Source organism: Hippopotamus amphibius, chromosome 4 (assembly GCF_030028045.1).
Source record: "Hippopotamus amphibius kiboko isolate mHipAmp2 chromosome 4, mHipAmp2.hap2, whole genome shotgun sequence".
In the NCBI taxonomy this organism is placed as follows: domain Eukaryota; kingdom Metazoa; phylum Chordata; class Mammalia; order Artiodactyla; family Hippopotamidae; genus Hippopotamus; species Hippopotamus amphibius.
Genome location: NC_080189.1, coordinates 1,035,204 through 1,054,857, shown reverse-complemented (window position 1 = coordinate 1,054,857; position 19,654 = coordinate 1,035,204). Strand labels below are relative to the sequence as shown.

Here is a 19,654-nt window from a genome sequence, read left to right as displayed (position 1 = left end):
CGCAATCCCACTGACCCCCCAGGCAATGCTGAGCCACGGGCTGGGCTTAAACATTTATTTTAAATGTAATTTCCAGTTCATGACATTAGTTCCCATCACACGGGGAACTGCTGTCAGGCCAAAGCACTTCCCTGAGTTTACTGCCTGCATTTCTTACCAACAAGGGCCACCTGGGATAGGCCAGGACACTCACGTCATCGAGTGACAAACACGCCGTCACCCAGATCAGCCTCTGGTAAGTAATGCCCCGTGAAGGGAGTTTAAAGTTCGGAGCTGTGATCACCCGTGGAGGGCACCTCACTTGAGCAAAAGGTAAGTGACGACGCTAGACGAGTGACAGAGCCTGCTCTGAAAGAAACCTGGAAACGAGCCCACTTATGTCTGGACCGTGTCCTAATTTATAGTCCTGCCAGCAAGCAGAAGAGGCAGAGTCCACCCCCGGAACTCCGACTCCCTGGGTCAGGCCGCGGAAACCGAAAGATGAGAACTGTGGGATCCACAGCCCGTCACGGTACTAACGAAGGTGCACACTTGCTAAAACCATCGTTCCCTTCAACTCTAGGAACGCAGCGCGTCCTCAGTGGGGCCTGGTCCTGAGCGCCGAGGAGAGTTTGGCAAATGTCCTTCACTTGGCTGGACAGGGAGGTGCAGCCCCTTCCAGTCCCTCCACTGACGGAAGTCTTCTCGGGTGTTTACAGCCAGACTGACTCTCCTTCAGTTAAAACATGACTCTGCTTACGACCTTGGGCAGCACCACTTTCATGAAAACGATGCTGAGCGTTTAGCTTGATGACCCTGAGTTCATAAAGACAATCACAGGCCTCGTGGCGTGATTCCCGGGACTCGACAACCAGCAGGCAATTAACTACAAAGGAGGAAGACGGGCACATTTAACCAAGCGCATCCTCTGGTCGCAGACCTGCGTGTGGGGTCAACCAGCTGCCCGTGGGTCCCCTCTAATGGCTCTTCGGGCACCCCTGTCCACCCCTGCAGACCGGTGGGTGCCGAGCAGAGCAGGACCAGCTTTGGGCTGCACCTGCAGCCGTGGGACGCTTCTCCCACCTGAGCGCTCACCGGGGCTGTGTGTGAATTAAAAGGAAGTCATCTTCTGACATCAGAAGGGGAAACCACTTATTTGGGGGCCGTGCTGCTTTGGTTTTCAGGATGTCTGTCTCTGGAGAGGGGCCTCCGGTCCCTCTGGAGAGCTGACGCATCTCAGCGTGGCTGTGCCTTTTCAGCTCCTGAGCCCTCGAAGGTGTGCGGAAAATCACCGAGGAAAACAGATGCAATCATCCCAAGCTCCCGAAGAGAAGGGCACTCACAGGGTCACGGGGAGATGCCGCAGTTCTCCCCGCGAGCCCACAGCAGTACCACCAGCAATGAAGGGGCCCCTACTCTCGGGAAGCAGGTGTTCTAGGGCCATCGGCGTCTTAGGAACGCGGCCCAGGGAAATGAACAAAATCCACTGGTGGGAGAGAACGTGGCCCAAGACAGCCCCCAGTCCACACCGTGCATCGTGGGTCGAGGGGGTCGAGGGAAGGACTCGGCTCAGATCGCCTGGGTCTGAATCCCGGCTGCGTGACTTGGGCAAGTTGCCCGCGTCTCTGTGCCTCCGTGTCCTGCTCTGAGATGTGGGGATGATGGTGGACGGCTGCACAGGGCTGCTGGGGGGCCCCAAGCGCGAGCGTGCGAGGCAGTTAACACGGCACTGGGCGAGAGGCAGGCCCGCGGCCCGCTCTGCCCCTGCCTGCACCGCGGGCTCCCGGCTGGCGGGTGCAGGCAGGGGCGTCGGGACAGCAGGGGAGCCCTGCTCGGGGGAGGCCGGGCCCAGGGGGCCCAGGTCCGCACAGCCGACCCCTGCGGGTCCGGCCAGTCCACGGCACCGAGGGCCGTGTGGAGCCCGGCTTGCTGGCCGACCACTGTCTTTAGCAAGGAGACTCTCTCTCCTCCCTTCCTGGAGAAACCAGAGTCTAGAAGTTTCTCAAGAGAAAAGAACAGCATTTTCACAGTCCCCCTAAATTTAAGTGCTCAACCACAAAATAATCAAACACGTGAAGCCTGTGCCCCGCTACCTTAAAATATCCAAATGGTTCCTTCTCGGTCCACAAAGACGAGACAGGAGCACAAACTCTCCATGAAGAAAATGCCATGCCCGCATCGTGGTGCCACGGGGGGTGCGTCCTGCAGGTCCGTCCAGCCTGGCAGACGTGCCAGCCCCGCCGGCCACCTGAGCCGGGGCAGGTCTGCAGAGTCAGCGCAGGATGTGCTTAAGCTGAGCGCTTCGCACTTGCAGAGGGAGTCCTTAGGGTACGAGGACGCAGGCTACGAAAACAGGGTCACACGGCACGCTCTGATCTGCCGTCATTTTCTGTAAAGCTGCCCGCTCCTCTGTTACCTAGAGAGCCGAGGCCCTGGGGTGTGTCTGCAGAGTCTCCGGGTGTCTTACGCTTCTTGGTAACACAATTTGCAAGGTAAGCGGAACAGGACTCTGGCGGAAGAAACCCATCCTTCCACGTCATAATGCAAATGTCTCACCTCTCGAATTTTCATCTGACCGAGAAACTGCGGAGGGTGGGGCTCACTCTGAGAGAAAGACCTGCCGTCCCCAGATGCTGCCGACGGACGGACAGGGCTCCACGGGCTCGAGCAAAGCCTCTTTGTACCTTTCAAGGAAGGCGGGAACAAAGCAGCGGGCGGCTTGAGGGTGCACACAAAGGCGGCCGGGTTTTCCGGTGCTCTGGGGAACATAAGTAGGGGTAACAGGCCAAAACCAGGGAGGGGTGCACAGAGCCGGGGAGAAGGCGAAACAGGTTCCTTAGGCTGTGCGGGGGCGGGGGCGGGCAGTTACTCTCCAGATGGAGAAAACCTGAAAAGGAGCAGCCTCCCTGGGAGGGGCCCGAGGCCAGCTCTCGGGGCTCCACGGACCCAGCAAAGGGTGAAAACAAGGGGCGCAGAGGCCCCCGGCGTGACGCTTAGAGGGGAAGGTCCCCACGGACGCGCGGGTGGGACGGTAAACCTACGCCCTGTGCTAAATGCCCCAAAGGCAGGAGGGGAGCCCTGGGACAGCCCCGTAGGGTGGGCGACAGGCGGTTTCATCTTACTTTTTATTTTGTTCACTTGTATTTTCCAAGTCGAGCAGCCATTACTTTTGCAATAAAAAACTCACAAGGTATGTTTGAAATACGTACAATTCGACATTCGATAGGATTAAACGTGCGTGAAACGTCTGGGGGAAGTAAGGGACAAAATGTCCCATCAAGAAAAAGCACAGGAAGAAAAGCAGAGCCTCGTCTGACCAGCCGGGCACTCCTCCAGCAGCCGTGACTGCACACCAAGCGTGACCTGGCAGGGATGGCCGGGCCTTCGAGGCCGGCGGGGCGGCCGTGAGGACAGAACTGGGGACTCGTGATTTGGTTTACGGGAGGGATTTTACACGGAGGTTCTCACCACGAGTAGCTCATCTGCTTGGCGTTGCTCTGGGAAGTAAACACGGGCGAGCGCTCCGTGTCCTGGGTCGGCTCCTCTCGTGGTCCTGGCGCCCCCTCATAAGGCACTGGGGGCCCTGGGCCATGGCCATCTCTGGGTAAGAAGCAGAGGACCTCCCCCCTAGGAGGTCAGAGCCGCAGCAGTGCGCGGGCTGTCCCGAGTCCAGGCCAGCCCAGCTCCTGCTCCCTGGACGGGGCACCCGGTCCTCAGCCCGTCTCACTCTCAGTGACGTGTGTCACGAGACCACCACCACTCGTGCTGGGATGCTCTGCACGCCTCCACCAGGCTACTCAGTGATGTCCAGGTAACGCTTCCATTTCCGTGGTGGGACGGCACGCTCCCACGTGCACAAACGCACAGGAGAGGAGCGCGTCTCCAGAGCGAAGGCCGAGCTGGGTTCCAGACACCCTGCAGGGCGGTACTCAGTCTGACCTTTAACGAGGGACACGGTGCCCCCACCTGCACCCCAACACCTTGATAACAGCTTCGGCTGCAAACCCAGGCTCCTCTGGCCGGCCTGCGGCTGTGTTAAGCTCCGGGTCCCACGGTGTTACTCAACTGCCCCGGACAACTCCACGGTCAGCGGTGTTCACCGAGCCACGCTGGGTAACTGTTCCCATTTTGTAAACGTTCTCTCACTCGCAAATAAAAGGTAAAGACATAGACACGTTTCAGCTAGCAGAGGTGGAAGTAATGCTCAGCTCGCTTCTAAGTCTGGAACAGTCCACAGCCAGAAAGCCACGCCTAGGACACGGCCCCGTGTGCCCCTGCTGGCCACCCCGGCTCGGCCCCAGCCCACGCGGACCGCCTCTCGCCTCCCGGACGGAGGATGTCAGTCACCGTCCTGTCCCCTGTCTCCCTTGGCGTCTAGCCCCATGCCCGCCCGTCGGTGGGCACCACCGCAGCCCGCAGCCCCCAGGGGACCAGGCCCCCCACCCCCGGGCAGCGGCCGAGCTGCGGCAGGAGGCGCTGCCCGGGAGCTGCGATCGGGTCCTGCTGCGGAGGCAGAGGCTCGCTGCTCGGACCAGGCGGGGCGGGATGCCATCTGTGAGCCCCAGCCGACAGCTCCAGACGGCTCTCGTTCGCCACAGCTTTAAAGTGCAGGACACACGGGCACAAAGTCTGTGGCCGGCGTGTTGCCTAACGGCGGGCTCAACTTCCTCCGGAACGCGTCTGACGCGCCCACCGTGGACCAGGTGCCCCCGCACCCCACCTAAGGCCGGCCTGTCCTCTCAGACCTGAGACCCACCCTGTCTGCGCGGCCGCCGGCAGACACCAGGGGGAGCCCGCGAGAGAGGTGTGACGACGTAAACACAGGGAGGCGACGGAACTCCAGCGCGCGTCTCCCCGCCCCCCAGCCCACAGTCACCGTGGCTTCTGTGATGACCTTTAATGCTTCGACCGAAAGCTGGAATTTGAGACCCAGGAGAGAGCGTGTGTCTGGCCCACAGCCTCGGCAAGACTCCGGCTCTCACAGGAGGGCCCCCCAGCGGGGCCATCAACCGTAAGACAAACAAAACGGTACACGCAAACCCCAGCCTTCCTGGGCTCCTGCAGCGGACGACGCACCGGACAGCTGCCTTTCAAGGGTCCCTGAGGTCAGAGATGCCTCACAGCTCACGGTTCAACTCGGCCTCCGTGAGGGAAGGTGGCCTGGAGCCAGCGGCCCCACCTGTGTGCACTGGCTTTTCAGTTCCCTATTTCATATTCAGACAATTAAAAATAGCCAGGTCAGATCAGCTCGATGCTTTGTGATGACCTAGAGGGGTGGGGTGGGATGGGGAGGGCGGGGGGGAGGCTCAAGAGGGAGGGGATGTGGGGGTGTACGTATATGTGTGGCTGATTCACTTTGTTGTGCAGCAGAAACCAACACAACCCTGTAAAGCAATTATACTGCAATAAGATTTTTTTTAAAAAGCTCCAAGTCAGGTGGAAGTACTCCGCCCACCCCTCAGAGCCGCCTGGGCCTGACGTGGCCTAAGAGGATGGGCAGCTGTCTTCTACGAGAAACTTCTGTCACTTTCCTAACTTTCTTCTTGCTCAGAAGACGCTGAACCCTCACCATCTGTCGCCACCTTGGTCTACGTCTACGGAGCCGCGCGCTGCCTGCGCTGGGTGCTCTCCCGGACGCTGGAAGCCAAGGGCGATGGTTTTCATGAGCGCGCTAAACGCGTCCCCCGACCGGCCCCTCCACATCGATACCTTAGGTTCACATGGGATTAGTTTCTGCGGAGCACCGAGGGGTCCCTCCCGGTGCTGTGGGTTTACTCCACCGATGCGCTGTTTCAGGAAACCTCCTCGCCTCCCAGGAGGACAGGCCGGGGCAGGAACAGGCTGAGTTCTGAGCCCAGCTCTGTCCCAGCCCCCCCGAGGCGGGGGTCCCTCCAGATGTGAGGGGTCGTTCCAGGCTTCCCGCGGGGGGCCCGCGCTGGGCGGGCGCAGGGTGTGGGGTCGGGGCCGGCGGACAGATGGGCTGGCCTGGAGGATAAAGCAGGCGGGGGGGCTTTCCGCGGGCGGGCCGCGGGCTGCACAAAGGTTCCGAGACAGAAGCGCACGAGGGAGAGGCCGGGGCCGCGCGGGCCAGCCGGGAGCACAAAAGGTATTCAGAGCTCCCCATTCTGCGGCCGCCGCCTCATTAAGGCAAAAGGGCAGGAGGACGCAGCTGCCCCTGCTTCCCGGGCGCAGACGCGCCTCACCCGGGGACCGGCCACTCCATCTGGAGCAGCTGCGAGGGGCCACCAGCCGCCCCGCGCGCGCAGCTCTGGAGACCCGGGCCCGGGGCCTCGGCTCTGACGAGCTGGGCGACGGTGGGCACGTCGCTTTCCCTCTGTTTTGCCTGTTTTCTCAGCTGTGAAATGAGAGCTCTGACCCCGAAGTTCTGCGAGGGTTTCTCAAAGTCGGTCACCCACCCCCAAGGGGGACGGGGCTGGACTTCCAGAGGGCGTCTCAGGCGACAGCGGCCCTTGAGGAGACGCGGCGAGGGGTGTCCTGCGGCGAGGGGGGAGGGGCTGGGAGAGGGCCCAAGGGCAGGGGGACACTCAGGGCCCTGCTGCCCGGGGGGGAACGGCTCTGCTCTGCTGCCTCGCTTGGAGCCCACGTGACATCTGCAGACCCAAGACGTGCCCGGGAAATCCACCTCTAGAAGCAGGGGGCTGCCGGGAGTGGGGGCGGGGGCCACGGGCAGCACGAGGATGCGCCATCGCGTGGCCGTCACCCGGGAAACACAGGGTTCAGGGTCAGAACGCAAGCAGTTCAAAAGCAGCCGACAAAAGAATCTGAGGTTCCTTCCTAGTTTTCCCGCTCACATGTCAATTTCAGATCTGTGCTCACTGAACGCCGTCTCCTCCTTCTCCCTGAATGTGGGGAGGAAAGGCGAGCCCGGGGTGGGGAGGACAGCCCTGAAACGGGTGAACCAGCTGTAACCTCGCTGCCAACCGATGACCGTTTTACAAACAGATCTGCGTGTCCTTGCCTCCCACTCAAGACCATCTTGGGTTCCAGTTAAAGTGTACGTTGTGCGGGTTTAGGAAAGATGTAATTTAAAGAGGACTCCTTTATGGGTTATTCTTCTGCTTCACTGTCTTTAGGAAAAAATGAAAATGATAAAATGCTTACCTATGGAACAAACCCAAAACTTCTGACTGATTGGAGGGCTCACATCTAGGTACACACGGACACGAACAGCCCGTGCGACGTTAAGAGCCCTGGCATCTCTCGCACAGTCTCCTCTGATTTGTGATTGAGCGACGTAAAGTCAGTCCAAGTTCACACCTGTGCTTTGTGTGCGTAACCCTCAAACGCCGCATGGAACCGCGGGTTTGAGAGCGCCCGGCCTTACGTCCTGATGGAATAGGCTGTGAGTCTTCCTCTTCCTGCTCTCCAGATGGTCACAAACACAGAAACATACAAACGTACCCAGACACCGAATCTTGCTGGTTGCGTTATTTTTACATTAAAAAAATCTTAAGAGAATACGTTCTCACGACGGTCACCTTCCTGACTGGAAACCACCTGTGTGAACGTCTCTTGCCCTTGCTGATAGAGAAATAACCTACCGAGAGTCCATTCTTAAGTACCAGTAAGTCTCCCAAGGCAGAAAACCCCAAGGGAGACGTGCATATTTTCAGCAACAAAGTTTTAGAGCAGTTAATTAGATACAGAAACCTGTCACGCACCTCCTCCGACATCTCAGGCGCCGTGGCGGTGCCGACCCTGAAGAAGGCCTAACGCTGCACGGACCACGTGTCTGCTTCCCGAAACGCCCTCTCAGGCCTGGGCCCGGCCTCCCCCGGCGTCTCCCTCCTCAGCTGAACTTCAGCTCCAGGAGGATGACTGCCCATTGCCGAGAGGTTGGCTTCATCTGCTCCATCCTGTCCCGGGCACCCCACCTCTGCTTCTCTCCATCACAGCCCCCTCGATCACCTCCTCTGGGAGGCCCTCCCGGACCACCCAGGCTCCCCGGGGCCCATCAGAGAGCGGCTCGCCTCAAGCACACGCCTAACCCAGCGTGAACCAGTCCTGCCTCTAAACTCTCATGTGAACGTAAGTTCTCTTCTGCCCCTGTTGTTTTAGAAACGGTGACTCTCTCATGGGAAGAAATGAATTCTGGAGCAAACGCTTTCTGGAAGAGTTCTACGTTCAGCCACGCAGGCTTCCAAGGCTCTCTGCGGTGTTCACTCCTCCGCGATGCAGACGCAGAGGCAGGGCCTGGGGACCGCACACGGGCCCGCACGGCTGCCGGCCGGGGTGGGGAGAAGGGAGGGCGGTCACGCGGCCGAGAGGCCCCAGACCAAAGGGGCCGCGGGAGAAAGCGGCGTCCACGTCCAGTCCGCCCCTGGGCAGGAGAGACGGCCTGTCAGCGGGACGACCCCGCCTCCGGGGCTCCTGCCGGGGTCGTCCTCCTCAGACGTCTGCCCGACTCTCCTGGGCGCTGCTGTGCATGTGCTCCTTCCCAAGCTCCCTCTCCTCGTAAGTACACGACTCCTGTTGCCTCCGAAGGTCTGAGCCGACATTCCACCTTTACTGCCTTCTGTCATCTCTCACCCTCTTTTATGCCGGGTCCCTGTTGTGCGAGGAGCTGGGCTTGGCTGTTTTCGACAGGCTGATGCATTTCACTGCAGAGGAGGCCACGCAGCACAGAGACACCCTCTGGTGCCGTCGGGGGTGCGTGAGCGTGGACGGTGCCCTCCAGCCAGTACGAGGCTCGGGGACAGGTACCAGGCGGCTCTGTGGGCTCTGCTCTCGGCTGCCTGAGCCGGGCTGTGCCCTGGGGACGCCGCATGCAGAGCGCTGGGCTCTAGGGGAAGAGGCCTCTGTGAGCCACCGGCCCTCTTCATGGGAACACGTGCCCTCCCAGGGGCAACGGGGTGAGTAGGCGCTAAAGAATCTGTGAGACAAGCCCTCGGGACCAGGGCGTGTTTTCTGGACCTGTCACACTTCATGCAGAACCGTCTCGCTCACTTAGAACGACCCTTGGGCTCTGATCACCTGCCTTCTAGAATTCCTTCCCCACCCTCCTACCATTCTGGTCTAAATCCCTGTTTAATCCGTTTTCACACTTCCCTTTCCTCTCTCAGGCCTCTCCTCCCAAGGCCCACCTTTCCGGGGGGCTCAGTGTCCTCCCTGAGCATCCGATGCTGCAGATCTCCAGGGACACCTGGCTCCCTCCCTCCCCAAGGGATGCCCAAGCAGCGCTGCCCAGGCTGTGCCCGTCGGCCCGGCAGGGGAGACCCCCGTCCTCGGCAGGGCCGGGGCGGGGAGCGTGGATTCCCTAGGCTGAGGATGGCCTAGACCCACGTCTGCGGCCCGGGTCCACCCTGCTCTACACACAATCGAGGGATGACTTGACCGTCTCTGGCTCTGGAAATGGGGAGAAGTGCCCCACAGACGTCACCGGGGCGTCGTCCGCACAGCGGGGCCTCCTCCGAACGCCTCCCCACCGTGTCCCGGGTCCCCAGCACAGTGTTGATCTCGGCTGCGTCTGCTTTTCCCTGGAGGTACGTCGCTTTCTTTGCAGACTGTGTGCGCTAAGTTCTGGTTTAGAGGGTGTGCCTGCGTCTGCGGGTCAGGGCCTAACGGAGAGAGAGCACCTGTGCGAAGGCGAGGACGTCACGAACACGCACCTGGGCCAGGAGGGCCGGGCCCAGAACCGAGCAGATCAGATGAGTCCCACGCCCACCAACGGGCACCTACGAGCCCCTCGGGCACCACAAACAGCAGCTCCTTCAATGGAACTTTGACGTGCGATGCACTGGCACCTCCGTGACCTTCTCTGACCTTCAAGCGCCCAGGGAAGAGCACACAGCGCTTTCCTTCGCTCCTTGTGGGTGAGGAGAGTGGGGCTCAGAGGGGTGCTCGGCCTGAGTTCCAGCTGCTGTCACAGGGTGGGAGGTGCAGGCTTCCACGAGGTTACGTATTGGGAGAGAAAGAAATTAAAAAAAACAGAAGTGTAGCGAGAAGGACAGAGACTAAGAAGAACAGCATGGACGGGATGAAGAGCCCTGGTCCACGGAGTCGCTCCTAATGACGGAGAAGCTGGTCCATCCTCAGAGGACGGCATGGTCCTCAGCACGAACACGTGGGGTGGGAGGGGCCGCCTGGGGCCTTGGCAGCCCCCCCCCCACTGCAGGCCCGCCTTTGCTGGGTCTGTCGCCACGGCGATGAGGACACGTGACTGAGCGCGTCCTCCTGCCTGGCGCAGCCCCTCCCCCTACAGGCCATCGTTGTGGGTCCACACGCCCCGCCCCCCCCCCCCACCAGCGGGCTCTGCGCTCCTCCCTGGGACTCTGCGGTGTCTGAGGTCCGTGTCCTGCCGCCACCTCGCCATCACGGCGGGATGCGCTGCTTACCAGGCTTCCCGTGGGCTTGCGGCAGGCGCCTCGGCCACGAGCAGAGAGTGAGGCTGACTCCTCCTAGTTCTCCCCAGCGTCTCCCACCGCGAGGAGCAGGGCGGCGGAGCGGCCACCAGACGTGGGGGCAGGGGAGGGTCCGTCCTGTCCTGCAAGGGTCCCTGGCCGGCTGGCCTGCTCTCCACACGCCAGGGGCCTAAGTGCCCAGGTCAGCTCTGCCATCCACAGCCACGGGAGCAGGGAGAAGCCCGAGCCCATCCCGTGCTCACTTCCCTCATGTGGACAATGGACCTTGCTTGCCCAGAGTGGCCACACGGTGTGGACAAGGGGCCAGAGGAGGCTTTCCAAGCACCTATGCGGGCACTGTGGGAGCTGATGGCTGGGGGCGGAGGGCAGGGACTCACAGGGGGTCTTCCCAGGCCCAGGGCACCATCTGGGCTGCCGCCCTGGCCTCTGCAAGATAGAAGCATGCTCTGATCTGACAGTGAGCGGGCAAGGCGACCAGAACATTCCCCGTAATGAAGTCAGTTAAAGCCATGCACCTCTCCTCGCCACCCCCAAGCTGCCCATCCACCGCCCAGCAGCTGGGTGAGGACCAGGCCTCCCTCTTGGACACACGTTCTTCCCTCGGCTATTACAGAGCAAAATGAGAGGACCTGGGAAATCCACCTGACGCAGAGGAGGGACCATAAGAGACCCCCTCCCGCCCCACTTCCCGGACGTAACTTCCTGGCCCACCTTGAGAAACAGGTATTTGAGTAAAACCCAGACCCGGTGACACACCACGAAAATGGAAACAGACCATAGTAAGTAACACAGGATCCAGAAGAAGCTGCAGAATCCAGGCCTCAGGGCTGGTCCTATTAGACATCCCAGTCTTTTATTTCCCCAATATCTCACTGAGGGGTCTGTTATTTTTAATTAAGTCTGATCTGATTATCATTGTCTGATCAGGGAAGTGGCTGCTATATTAGGACGGCAACATGTTTTCTTTACATGTTTAGATATTTCTTTGGCAATCTTTCCAGACTTTCGCCTCCCCTAGAAGATCTGTTTCCAAATCTCAGGAGCTACTTTTGAGGAAACACGCTGCACAGAAACCAGAGGATGAATGTGGGGTCACTGCTCTTGGAAATCGTGTGTTTGAAAATTTAAGATTTATGAGAAAAACATGCTACAAATTCAGGTCTTCCAGAAACACACTCAGAGCCAGAGTGGAAAGGTATCTGGAAGGTTCGATCGAGCTTGCAGAACAGCTTGCCGGCCCCAACACGGATCCCCTGACCCTGAACACACAGGCCAAAAGCAGGTCCCAGAAACGCTCGGGTGGAAGGGCCCCTTTGCTCTCATCACCCGGGCGCTCACGAGGCTGCCGCGAGGAGCACAGCAGGACGTACCGCGCAGGGGAGCCCAGGCCTGTGCGGGGGTCACAGAGTCAGGAGGCCCCCGGGCCCCACCCTCAGCAGCCTGGCTTCTACCTGACCACACATACCCCTGCAAGACTGATCAGAATCTGGAAGGTTTCCAGGGACTTCTGCCTGCGGACATTGGTACTGCCAGCTACTTCTGCAAAGTCAAAACCTGAAAGACTCCAGTTCTCAGGCTCAACTGGTTATCATAAAAAGAGATGTTCTTTGACAGTGTTTCAGGAGCCCTTCCATTTTAGAAGCAGGATAGATTTTGCTTATTAGAAATTTGCACACAGAAGTATTTCGCCCTGAGAATTTAAATGTAAAGCCAAGCCAGGCAGCTGGAAGACACTCGGCTGACTGAGACAGAGAGGGCTATGTTAGAACCCGGCGGTGGATGGAGCTGACCCAGGCGTTCACGCTCTCCCCCCTCCCCTCCCCCCAACCGGGAAAGGTTCCTGTGCTGTGTGCCCCGAGTAGGGAAGAGGGGACTCGCCCAGCAGGACCCCTGAGCCATGGGCCAGGAGAAGAGCCAACTTGGGACCTGCCTCCGTTAGAGAGCCCGACTCTCCTCGACCGCGGGTGAGCGGTCAGGGGGCCTCTGGGCTCCCAGGTGCGACGGCCCAAGTGGAGGGGGTGGCCGGCGGCCGTCATTTCCCGAATAGCCTGGAGCTGGTGGGCTGGGCCCTGGGTGGTGTTCACAGGCCCTGCCCGCCCGCTTCCTCTCCTCTGGGTCGGGTTCCAAAGGCCCCAAACCCGGGGAGCCTCTGGGCACCAGCAGGCAAAGCAGCAGAAGAGGCTGCGCTGGCAGTTCCACGGGGGCCTGTGATCCGAGATGATCAAAGCCACGGAGGTGCGGACGCAGCGCTCAAAGCGCCTGTGGTGGGGGGGAGGCGGGGAGCCTTCCCATCATCTAAGGGCGTGTTTCTGAACATTCACCCCGTCCCCGGCCGCGGAAGCAGGACGCCCGCGTGCAGAGCACAGACAGTCTCACAAGCCCGGGGCTGCCCTTAGTGGGCGCGGGTGTGCAGATACACACTCACGTACGCACACATGTCACGTGACATGCCAATGGAGGGAAAGAGGAATAAAAGTAAAGAAATTGGCTTTTTAGATCAAGAAATACAGATGTAATCCAAATATAGTATGTTTATCTATTTAAAGGACAAAAATAACATTTACTGAAACAATGGGGAAAAGTTTAGTGGCAGAATTCCATTACAACATGATCTTTAAAGATGGATTTCAGTTCTCCCAAAAGTTAATACACCCAATTCTTTCAAGTTTGAGCAAATTAAACTCTGAAAGATTACCTGGTGAAACTGATATCTTAAGTGTTAACACATAAGAGTCTATCAAGAAAGATGTGATTTTTCCAATAGGTAAAGCAAAGGCGAATACCACATGCTTGCACACGTGTAAACTACCCAAGAATCTTAAAGTGCGGACTCTGTCTATGAGGTCCTTCTCTTTCAAGGGAGAGAAAACAACGCTTAAACATGTCTGCGTTTGAAGCTGATAATGCAAACTACTCACTGTCTGGAAACAGTTTAAGAAAAGCCCTGATGTTTCAGGGACACCCCATGAGTCCGCTGGAACCCCGAACCCCAAACCATGGATCACGAGCACGCGGGGCACAGACAGACCGCCGGGACTGCAGGGGACGGACAGCGGAAGACGCAGACCAGTGCCTTACGAAGGGTCAGCCACGTGAGGGCCTTCCCGCTGGGAGTCTGGCAAGGACCCCACTGCCGTGCAGCTGAGTTAGGACACGTGGCTGCTCTGACCGTGGGAAGAAGGGGTCACGCCCAAGGCCCCAGGCCGCCTGCAGCCACCGGCCCCCAGCCTCCCCTCCCCACCGCAAGGCCTGTGTGCCGCGCCCTTCCTGCAGGAGAGCACTCGGTTCCCTGGTTAAAGGCTGCCTTCCTATTCTGCTACCAGCAGAACCTGTGACACTGCCACCTACCACTCCACTCCTAGGCCACTCACTGCTCCCCTAGCTCACACAATACTGTTTCCCTTCTTCAGAAACCTTATAAAAGGAACTGAATATTTCCGTCATGTCCCCGTGAAATAAAGCACGATATTGAAGCATTCCGTTCTCCTTGTAACCCAGGGAAGGGAACTATGCCGCGGTCACCCATAACCTCACTTGTATTACAGAATGAGCCAAGTGCAGAAGTTTAGCGATTTGTAAATGAGGCATGAAAGCAACAAGATACTGCCCTACAATTACTGATTTGTGTTTGAAGAACTTAAAAAAACCTTTCAGACAGACTTTTAAACGCGAAGGGGGTCTCCAAGGCAGTTATAGAAACCCCTAACGAAGTGTGGATACAGACATGCATGAATACCCACTTTGTTTACAAACATACAGTCCTCTAGGCGTAGCTACGCTTTCACGAGTCCTTAATACATGACTCAGCGAAACGCAGAGCTAAAAACTGTGACATCCTCATCCCATGTGCTGAGCGTGCTCGGCCAAAAACAAACCCAAACGACACGGCAGCCTAGCGCCAGCACGTCCTCGTGGTGAGTGGTCCACTGTGAGGGGCCCGCCGTGAGGGGCAGCCTCCACGTGTAACCAGGGCCGCTCCCACAGGGTGCTCTGCAGTGATTTCCAAACTAAGCCCACCAGGAAATCTCTACAAGAATTTCATTTCCAAATTTTCCTAGCTCCTATTTTTAAAGGAAAAGTTTTTTATGTGTTCTTTCCTTTTTCTTTTTTTTTGTTTCTTTAAATGAATCTGGATGGAAGAAAAGCACACATTTCATTTACTGTCTGGATTACAGATTCTTATTAAACAAACCAGAGCTCATTATAAAATCAATATCAACTTAACCACCATGCCCCCCGGAGGAACTGCATAAAGGTCACTCCAAGAAATTCAAACAATTTTCCTGCTGGAAGGGCATGATTTTAATTACAGATACTATTAATTAGAGCTGTCACTGGGAAGCTTTTTTTTCTGTTAATTATCACAAACTCAGGCTTAAGTGTGCCGTTGCAACCTGCACTTTCGTCAGAATTAGTCACTCCCGCATGCAAGCCCAACCTTTCCATCCTATCAATATTTTATCCTTGAATTTCAAAGCGTATCAAAGGATGCCATGCTTTCTAAAACCCTCCACGCGTGTGATCTCCCGTCTCTCACACACGGAACAGAAGCGGTGTCATAATTTATTTATGTCCGGCACAGGCTGGGCCCTGCAGACCCGGCCGCCTACACTGGTCTTGCTCAGTAGAAATTCTGGATAAATTCTTATTAGTTTGTGTGACATTTTTTCCCCAAGCTTCTTCAAACATGCTTTTGCTTTTGCTTTGAAGCAAAGCTAGCTCTGCTCCTGGAATGCCATCTCCCGCACATTTGAAGCTGCCGTTTCTTTATAAGAAAAGATCTTACTGACCAGGATTCTGATCCCTCCAGAAAACCAGAGGTTCTCTGCATTCAACACCACCGTCAAGAGTTTTGAAATGGGGAGAATGCTATCTTCTGGTCTCTTTCAAGCAGAGAGATTTTATCCATTCATCCCAGTGCCTTATGTGAGACAGGGTCAGGGTGGCTCTCAGACAAGCTCCAGTGGGGGGAGGTTCTAGAAAGAGCCTGAGCAGCCCCCCAGCAGTGCAAGTGGGATGACAGAATAATAATACTTATAGATGCCACTGTAAAATAGGATGCATTATTTGCATGACATAGTCTAAATCACAATCACGTGACTTGAGAAAACAAAGACTGATGGGAGAGAGCCTTTTACAAAATATATCGATTGAACCTTAAAAACAATGATTAAGTAAATTACCTCCTCAAATGGGAAAATATACTTGGAGTTACATTTTATGTCAAAAGAAATCAAATGGCCTCACTGGTATACATTCTGGGCTTGCACGGCTGTTAAAACTGAAGGTGTGTTTTCATGACACAGCATTATCAAACCTGGAGTGTGTGCTACAGAACTCCCAGCCATTCAGTGAGGGGTTTTTTTTCCTACGTCCAGTTTGGTCTGAATCTCCTCCCCTCACTCTCATTGGTTCCAGTTTGTCTCCAGGTGTGTCTGGACTGTTTCTGCACCCCCAGTGCACAGCCCCACCACCGCTCTCCTGAAGACGTCCTCGGTTTCCTTTCCGTCTGTCAGCCTTGGATGCCACTTTATCCAAATAATGGCGAAGGTGGCAACAGATCGGGTCAGAGGATCTTTTCATATAAAACCCTGAGGAAGTTGATGATTTAAGAGACATCTTCATAAGCTCCGCAACCAATTTATCTTGCAACTCTGGCATTTTTTATTAATAGTGGCCAAACTAAGAAAGATAACAGATAATACATAATTCATGTATTGTACTTTTTTCACATTTCTAATTAGCAGCCCGCTTTCACAGCTAACAGGAGACCATCCCAGAACAGCATAAGATTAATTTAGAGTAGGAAAACTAGGGTTGCAAGGTATTTACGTGAATGCTAATGAGAAGTTTCAAATCGGCACAAGAACCCAAACTATGAATACATGAACAACCGCTGGGAATGGGGGAGAGGCCAGACATGACTTAATCCGTCTGTTCCGTGGTGGATGGAATTGAAAGAGCACTTAGAAAAGCCTCTTTTTACCTGGTAGGCGTTGGTGGCATCTGGGCCCGGGTCAGCCCCCAGTCCCGAGAGTTTCTCCTTCAGCCTGTAGTGAGAGTTGTGTCGCAGGCAGTAGATGACGCCAGAGGCCAGCAGGACCCCCACGATGGCCACGATGGAGACCAGAGTGAGCACGATGAACTTGGTCGAGTCCTCTTGTTCTGCCCGGTGAGGCAGAAGCTTGAGTTTGCTTTTCTGCAGAACAGGAGAGGGGGCAGGTTAGCACCCAATGAATCACGAGTTCCCCAAAACCCTCCTTTCCAAATGCAACCTAACACGTACAGCTCTGCGCTGGCACTGAAATGACGACGGGCGGGCAACCAGAAAGGCAGCCCTCGGACCAGAAGCCAGCGCGACCCCGACACAGCACGGCGCCGACGGCAGTGTTTTCACCAGGAAAGTCCTTAGAGGCATCACTTTTTTTCCTAATGGCTGCTGTTTTCCAAATGTAACAGTATAAAGTATTTAGCAGCTAATTCACTGCCCTAAGTAAAATAAAGCCTTCGTCCCTCCTAGACAGGTGTGAGGGGCATTTACAGAGAGGATGCCTCACAAACGGTGCGGCTGGGGTGGTGGGCCGATGGGGGTGCCTGCATCTTGCTGTGGGTAGGAGCAGCAGCAGACGTGCAACTAGTGAGCCAGGCTCCGCGAGGCTTGGATACGCTGCAGGGGTTGCCGCCCCGGAAGCTCCTCGGCTAGCCTTCCAAGGCACGTCCCCTGGTGTAGACCGCGGACGTGGGTCCCTCTACACCTGTCACAGACCCCACACTTTGCACCTCGGCCCTCTTCCTTGCAAGGGGCTGCAAGACAGGGGCGCACGAGGGTCCAGTTGTTCACTTCTTGGAGAGTGAAAGGTAAGGGAGCCAAGGTCCATCCGAGTCTCAGGCCTCACGGGGGGCGGGGGCGGGGTGGGTAAGAACATCCTTTCGAGTCTCCGTGCGCACAACGTTGCACAGTGCCCGCCCTCATTAGCTTCATTAGAAGGAATATTAGCAACAATTAAAACCGCCAGGGCACGACAGAAAGACTGCGGCCAGCACACCCTTCCACAATTACTCCGGGGATGAATGGAAGCGCGCGCCCCCGCCTCAGTCCCGGTTGCTACAAGACGAGAACAATTAGCAAACTCCCTTCCAGCACCTAATTTCGCGTGGTGACAAAATGGATTTTTCCCCATGAATGCCTGGCCGGCCTATTCATTCTCTCTCTTCTATGAGTAATTTTCTGCTCCGCATTCAGCCTCCCAACTCTTCATTTCCTCCTGTCTCCGAGTGTACACAGGGCCTCTTATGTCAGGCCGGGCCATTTTTATCTCGTAATCATAAAGGCCACCAAACCAATTATCGCCGGTCTTGACTGGAAAAGCTGGTCATTAATTAGCCTCCTCTTGCCTTCGGTGCCGCGGCTTAGCTGGTGTCGGGACCGGGTTCATGGAAACGCGGGCAAACGAGGAGAGACGCCGGACTGCCTCGCGGGGATGCGCGGCTCCCGGAGGCCGGCAGGTCCGCGGGCGGCGGGAGGGACGGAGGCGCGGGGACGCGAGGGGGAGGGGCCGGGGGAGGGGCCCTCGCGTGGCGGGGGCGGTGGACGCCTCCCCACCCGCACCCCTCCCCTCGCCCCTCCCCCTCCCCGCCCCTCCCTCCCCAGCCCGCCCCGCCGCTTCCAGGGAGAGGTCGCCCCGAGGGCTGCCGGCCGGCCCTCCCCGCGCCCCCCACGCCGTGCCCGGCCCCACGCCCTCCGGCCCGGACGCTGCCCCCGCTCCGCCGAGGCTCCCCTCCCCCACCAGCGCCGCGCGGCCCCCGGGAGAGAGGCCCGACTCCACACCGGGCCCGCGCCGTTCCGAGCCCCCGCAGACGAGCGGGCACCACAACGAAGGACGGGGCGCGGCCGGCGGCGGGGGCCTCCTGCTGCCCCCCCCCCCCCATCCCGGCCCGCCTGGCCGGCCCTGCATCCGCGCCCCACCCACGGGGCCGCGCCCACGTGGCTGATCGCGCCCGGGAGCGGGGACGTCCCGCCCCTTCCTGCCCCGCGACGTGAAGCGCACACGCGCCCGGCGAGCAGCCTGGCCCCGAGGGGACGCACAGCGCCTCGGGGGGGGGTGGCCCACCGGACGCCGGGGACCGGGCCGAGCAGGGCCCCCCCCCGGGCGGTGCGCCCTGGCGGCCCAGGCGCGGGGTCTCCGCGTGTGAGGGCCACAGACGCAGCCCGGTCGCCGCTCGGCTCCGGGTGGGAGGCAGTGGACGCGCAGGGGCCCCGGAGGAGGCCAGCAGCGGCGCCTGCATTTTGCCCTGGCCCAGCTCTGGGGCGGCGGGCGAGACCCCGGAGGGTCGCTCTTCCCATGGAGGCCGGGCAGTCTAAGCGTCGCCGCAGGGCCGGCTCGGTCCTTGCTGCCGGAAACCGACGGTCGCGATGTCCCGCGCGATGCGCTTGGCCCGGGGAGCGGAAAGGGGCCTGCCAGGCCTCCCCTCCCGCAGCGCTTGGAATTTACTCAGAGGTCAGAGAAAAATGTCAAGGAGAGTGACTGCCCTGGTTCCTCCTCCCTGGGCCGCGCTCTACCTCCTGCCAGCTGCCCAGACCCCATGGGTCCCAGGTGCTCCCAGAGGGAAGAGGAAGGGACCCTACGCCCACCGAGTCCCATTTTCTGTGGCTCCCGGCTGCCCTGGCTGGAGCTGCCCTGCAGGGAAGGGGTGTCAGTGGTCCTCCTGCAGTGAGGAGAGGGGTTCTGGTGAGGCTGGGGATGGCGGGCAGCGGTCCTGGAGGGGCCCGGACCGCGGTGGGGCGGCTGGGGAGGAGGGATCGGACCAGGAGGAGAAGGGAGCCGGTGGTGGGACAGAGAGCGACACACTGGCTTGGAACACTGTGACGCGGAGGCCACAGCATCTCAGGGCCCGGCGGGGAACCCTGCCTCCCGCTGGCCCGAGGGCACCTCAGTTGGAAGCTGAAAAGTCGCTCTTCTTTGGGGCCCCCTCAATGATTCCAGCGTCGCACCTAGTGCTGTCCGGAGCGTCAGGCGGGGAGGAAAAACTCTTGGCTGCAAGGCAGGTCTTAGGAGTCCCGGAAAAAACACAAGTTTATACTTTTTTTTTTTAAATTAAAGAGCATGCATTCCCCCCCGGCACAGTGATTGAGTTTAAATGACTATGATTATCTTATATCCTTTCTTTTTTGTAGAGTGAAAAAAAAACTTAAGACCCCTGTAACCAGATTTAAGAGAAAGAAATATGTGCTTTTGCTTAAAAGTGAGTCTGCCCCCCGTCCTGCCCAGGAGTGACCGGGGTCCCGGCTCCCC

At 58.2% G+C, this 19,654-nt stretch overlaps 1 protein-coding gene across 1 annotated transcript in view; it reads right to left on the bottom strand.

The window, feature by feature from the left end:
- Positions 1 to 19,654, bottom strand: part of PTPRN2 (protein tyrosine phosphatase receptor type N2) — a 641,085-nt gene that overhangs the window by 92,328 nt on the left and 529,103 nt on the right. The window contains 1 exon segment of the mRNA XM_057732470.1: positions 16,348 to 16,560. Within this exon segment, the coding sequence (XP_057588453.1) occupies positions 16,348 to 16,560 (213 nt within the window).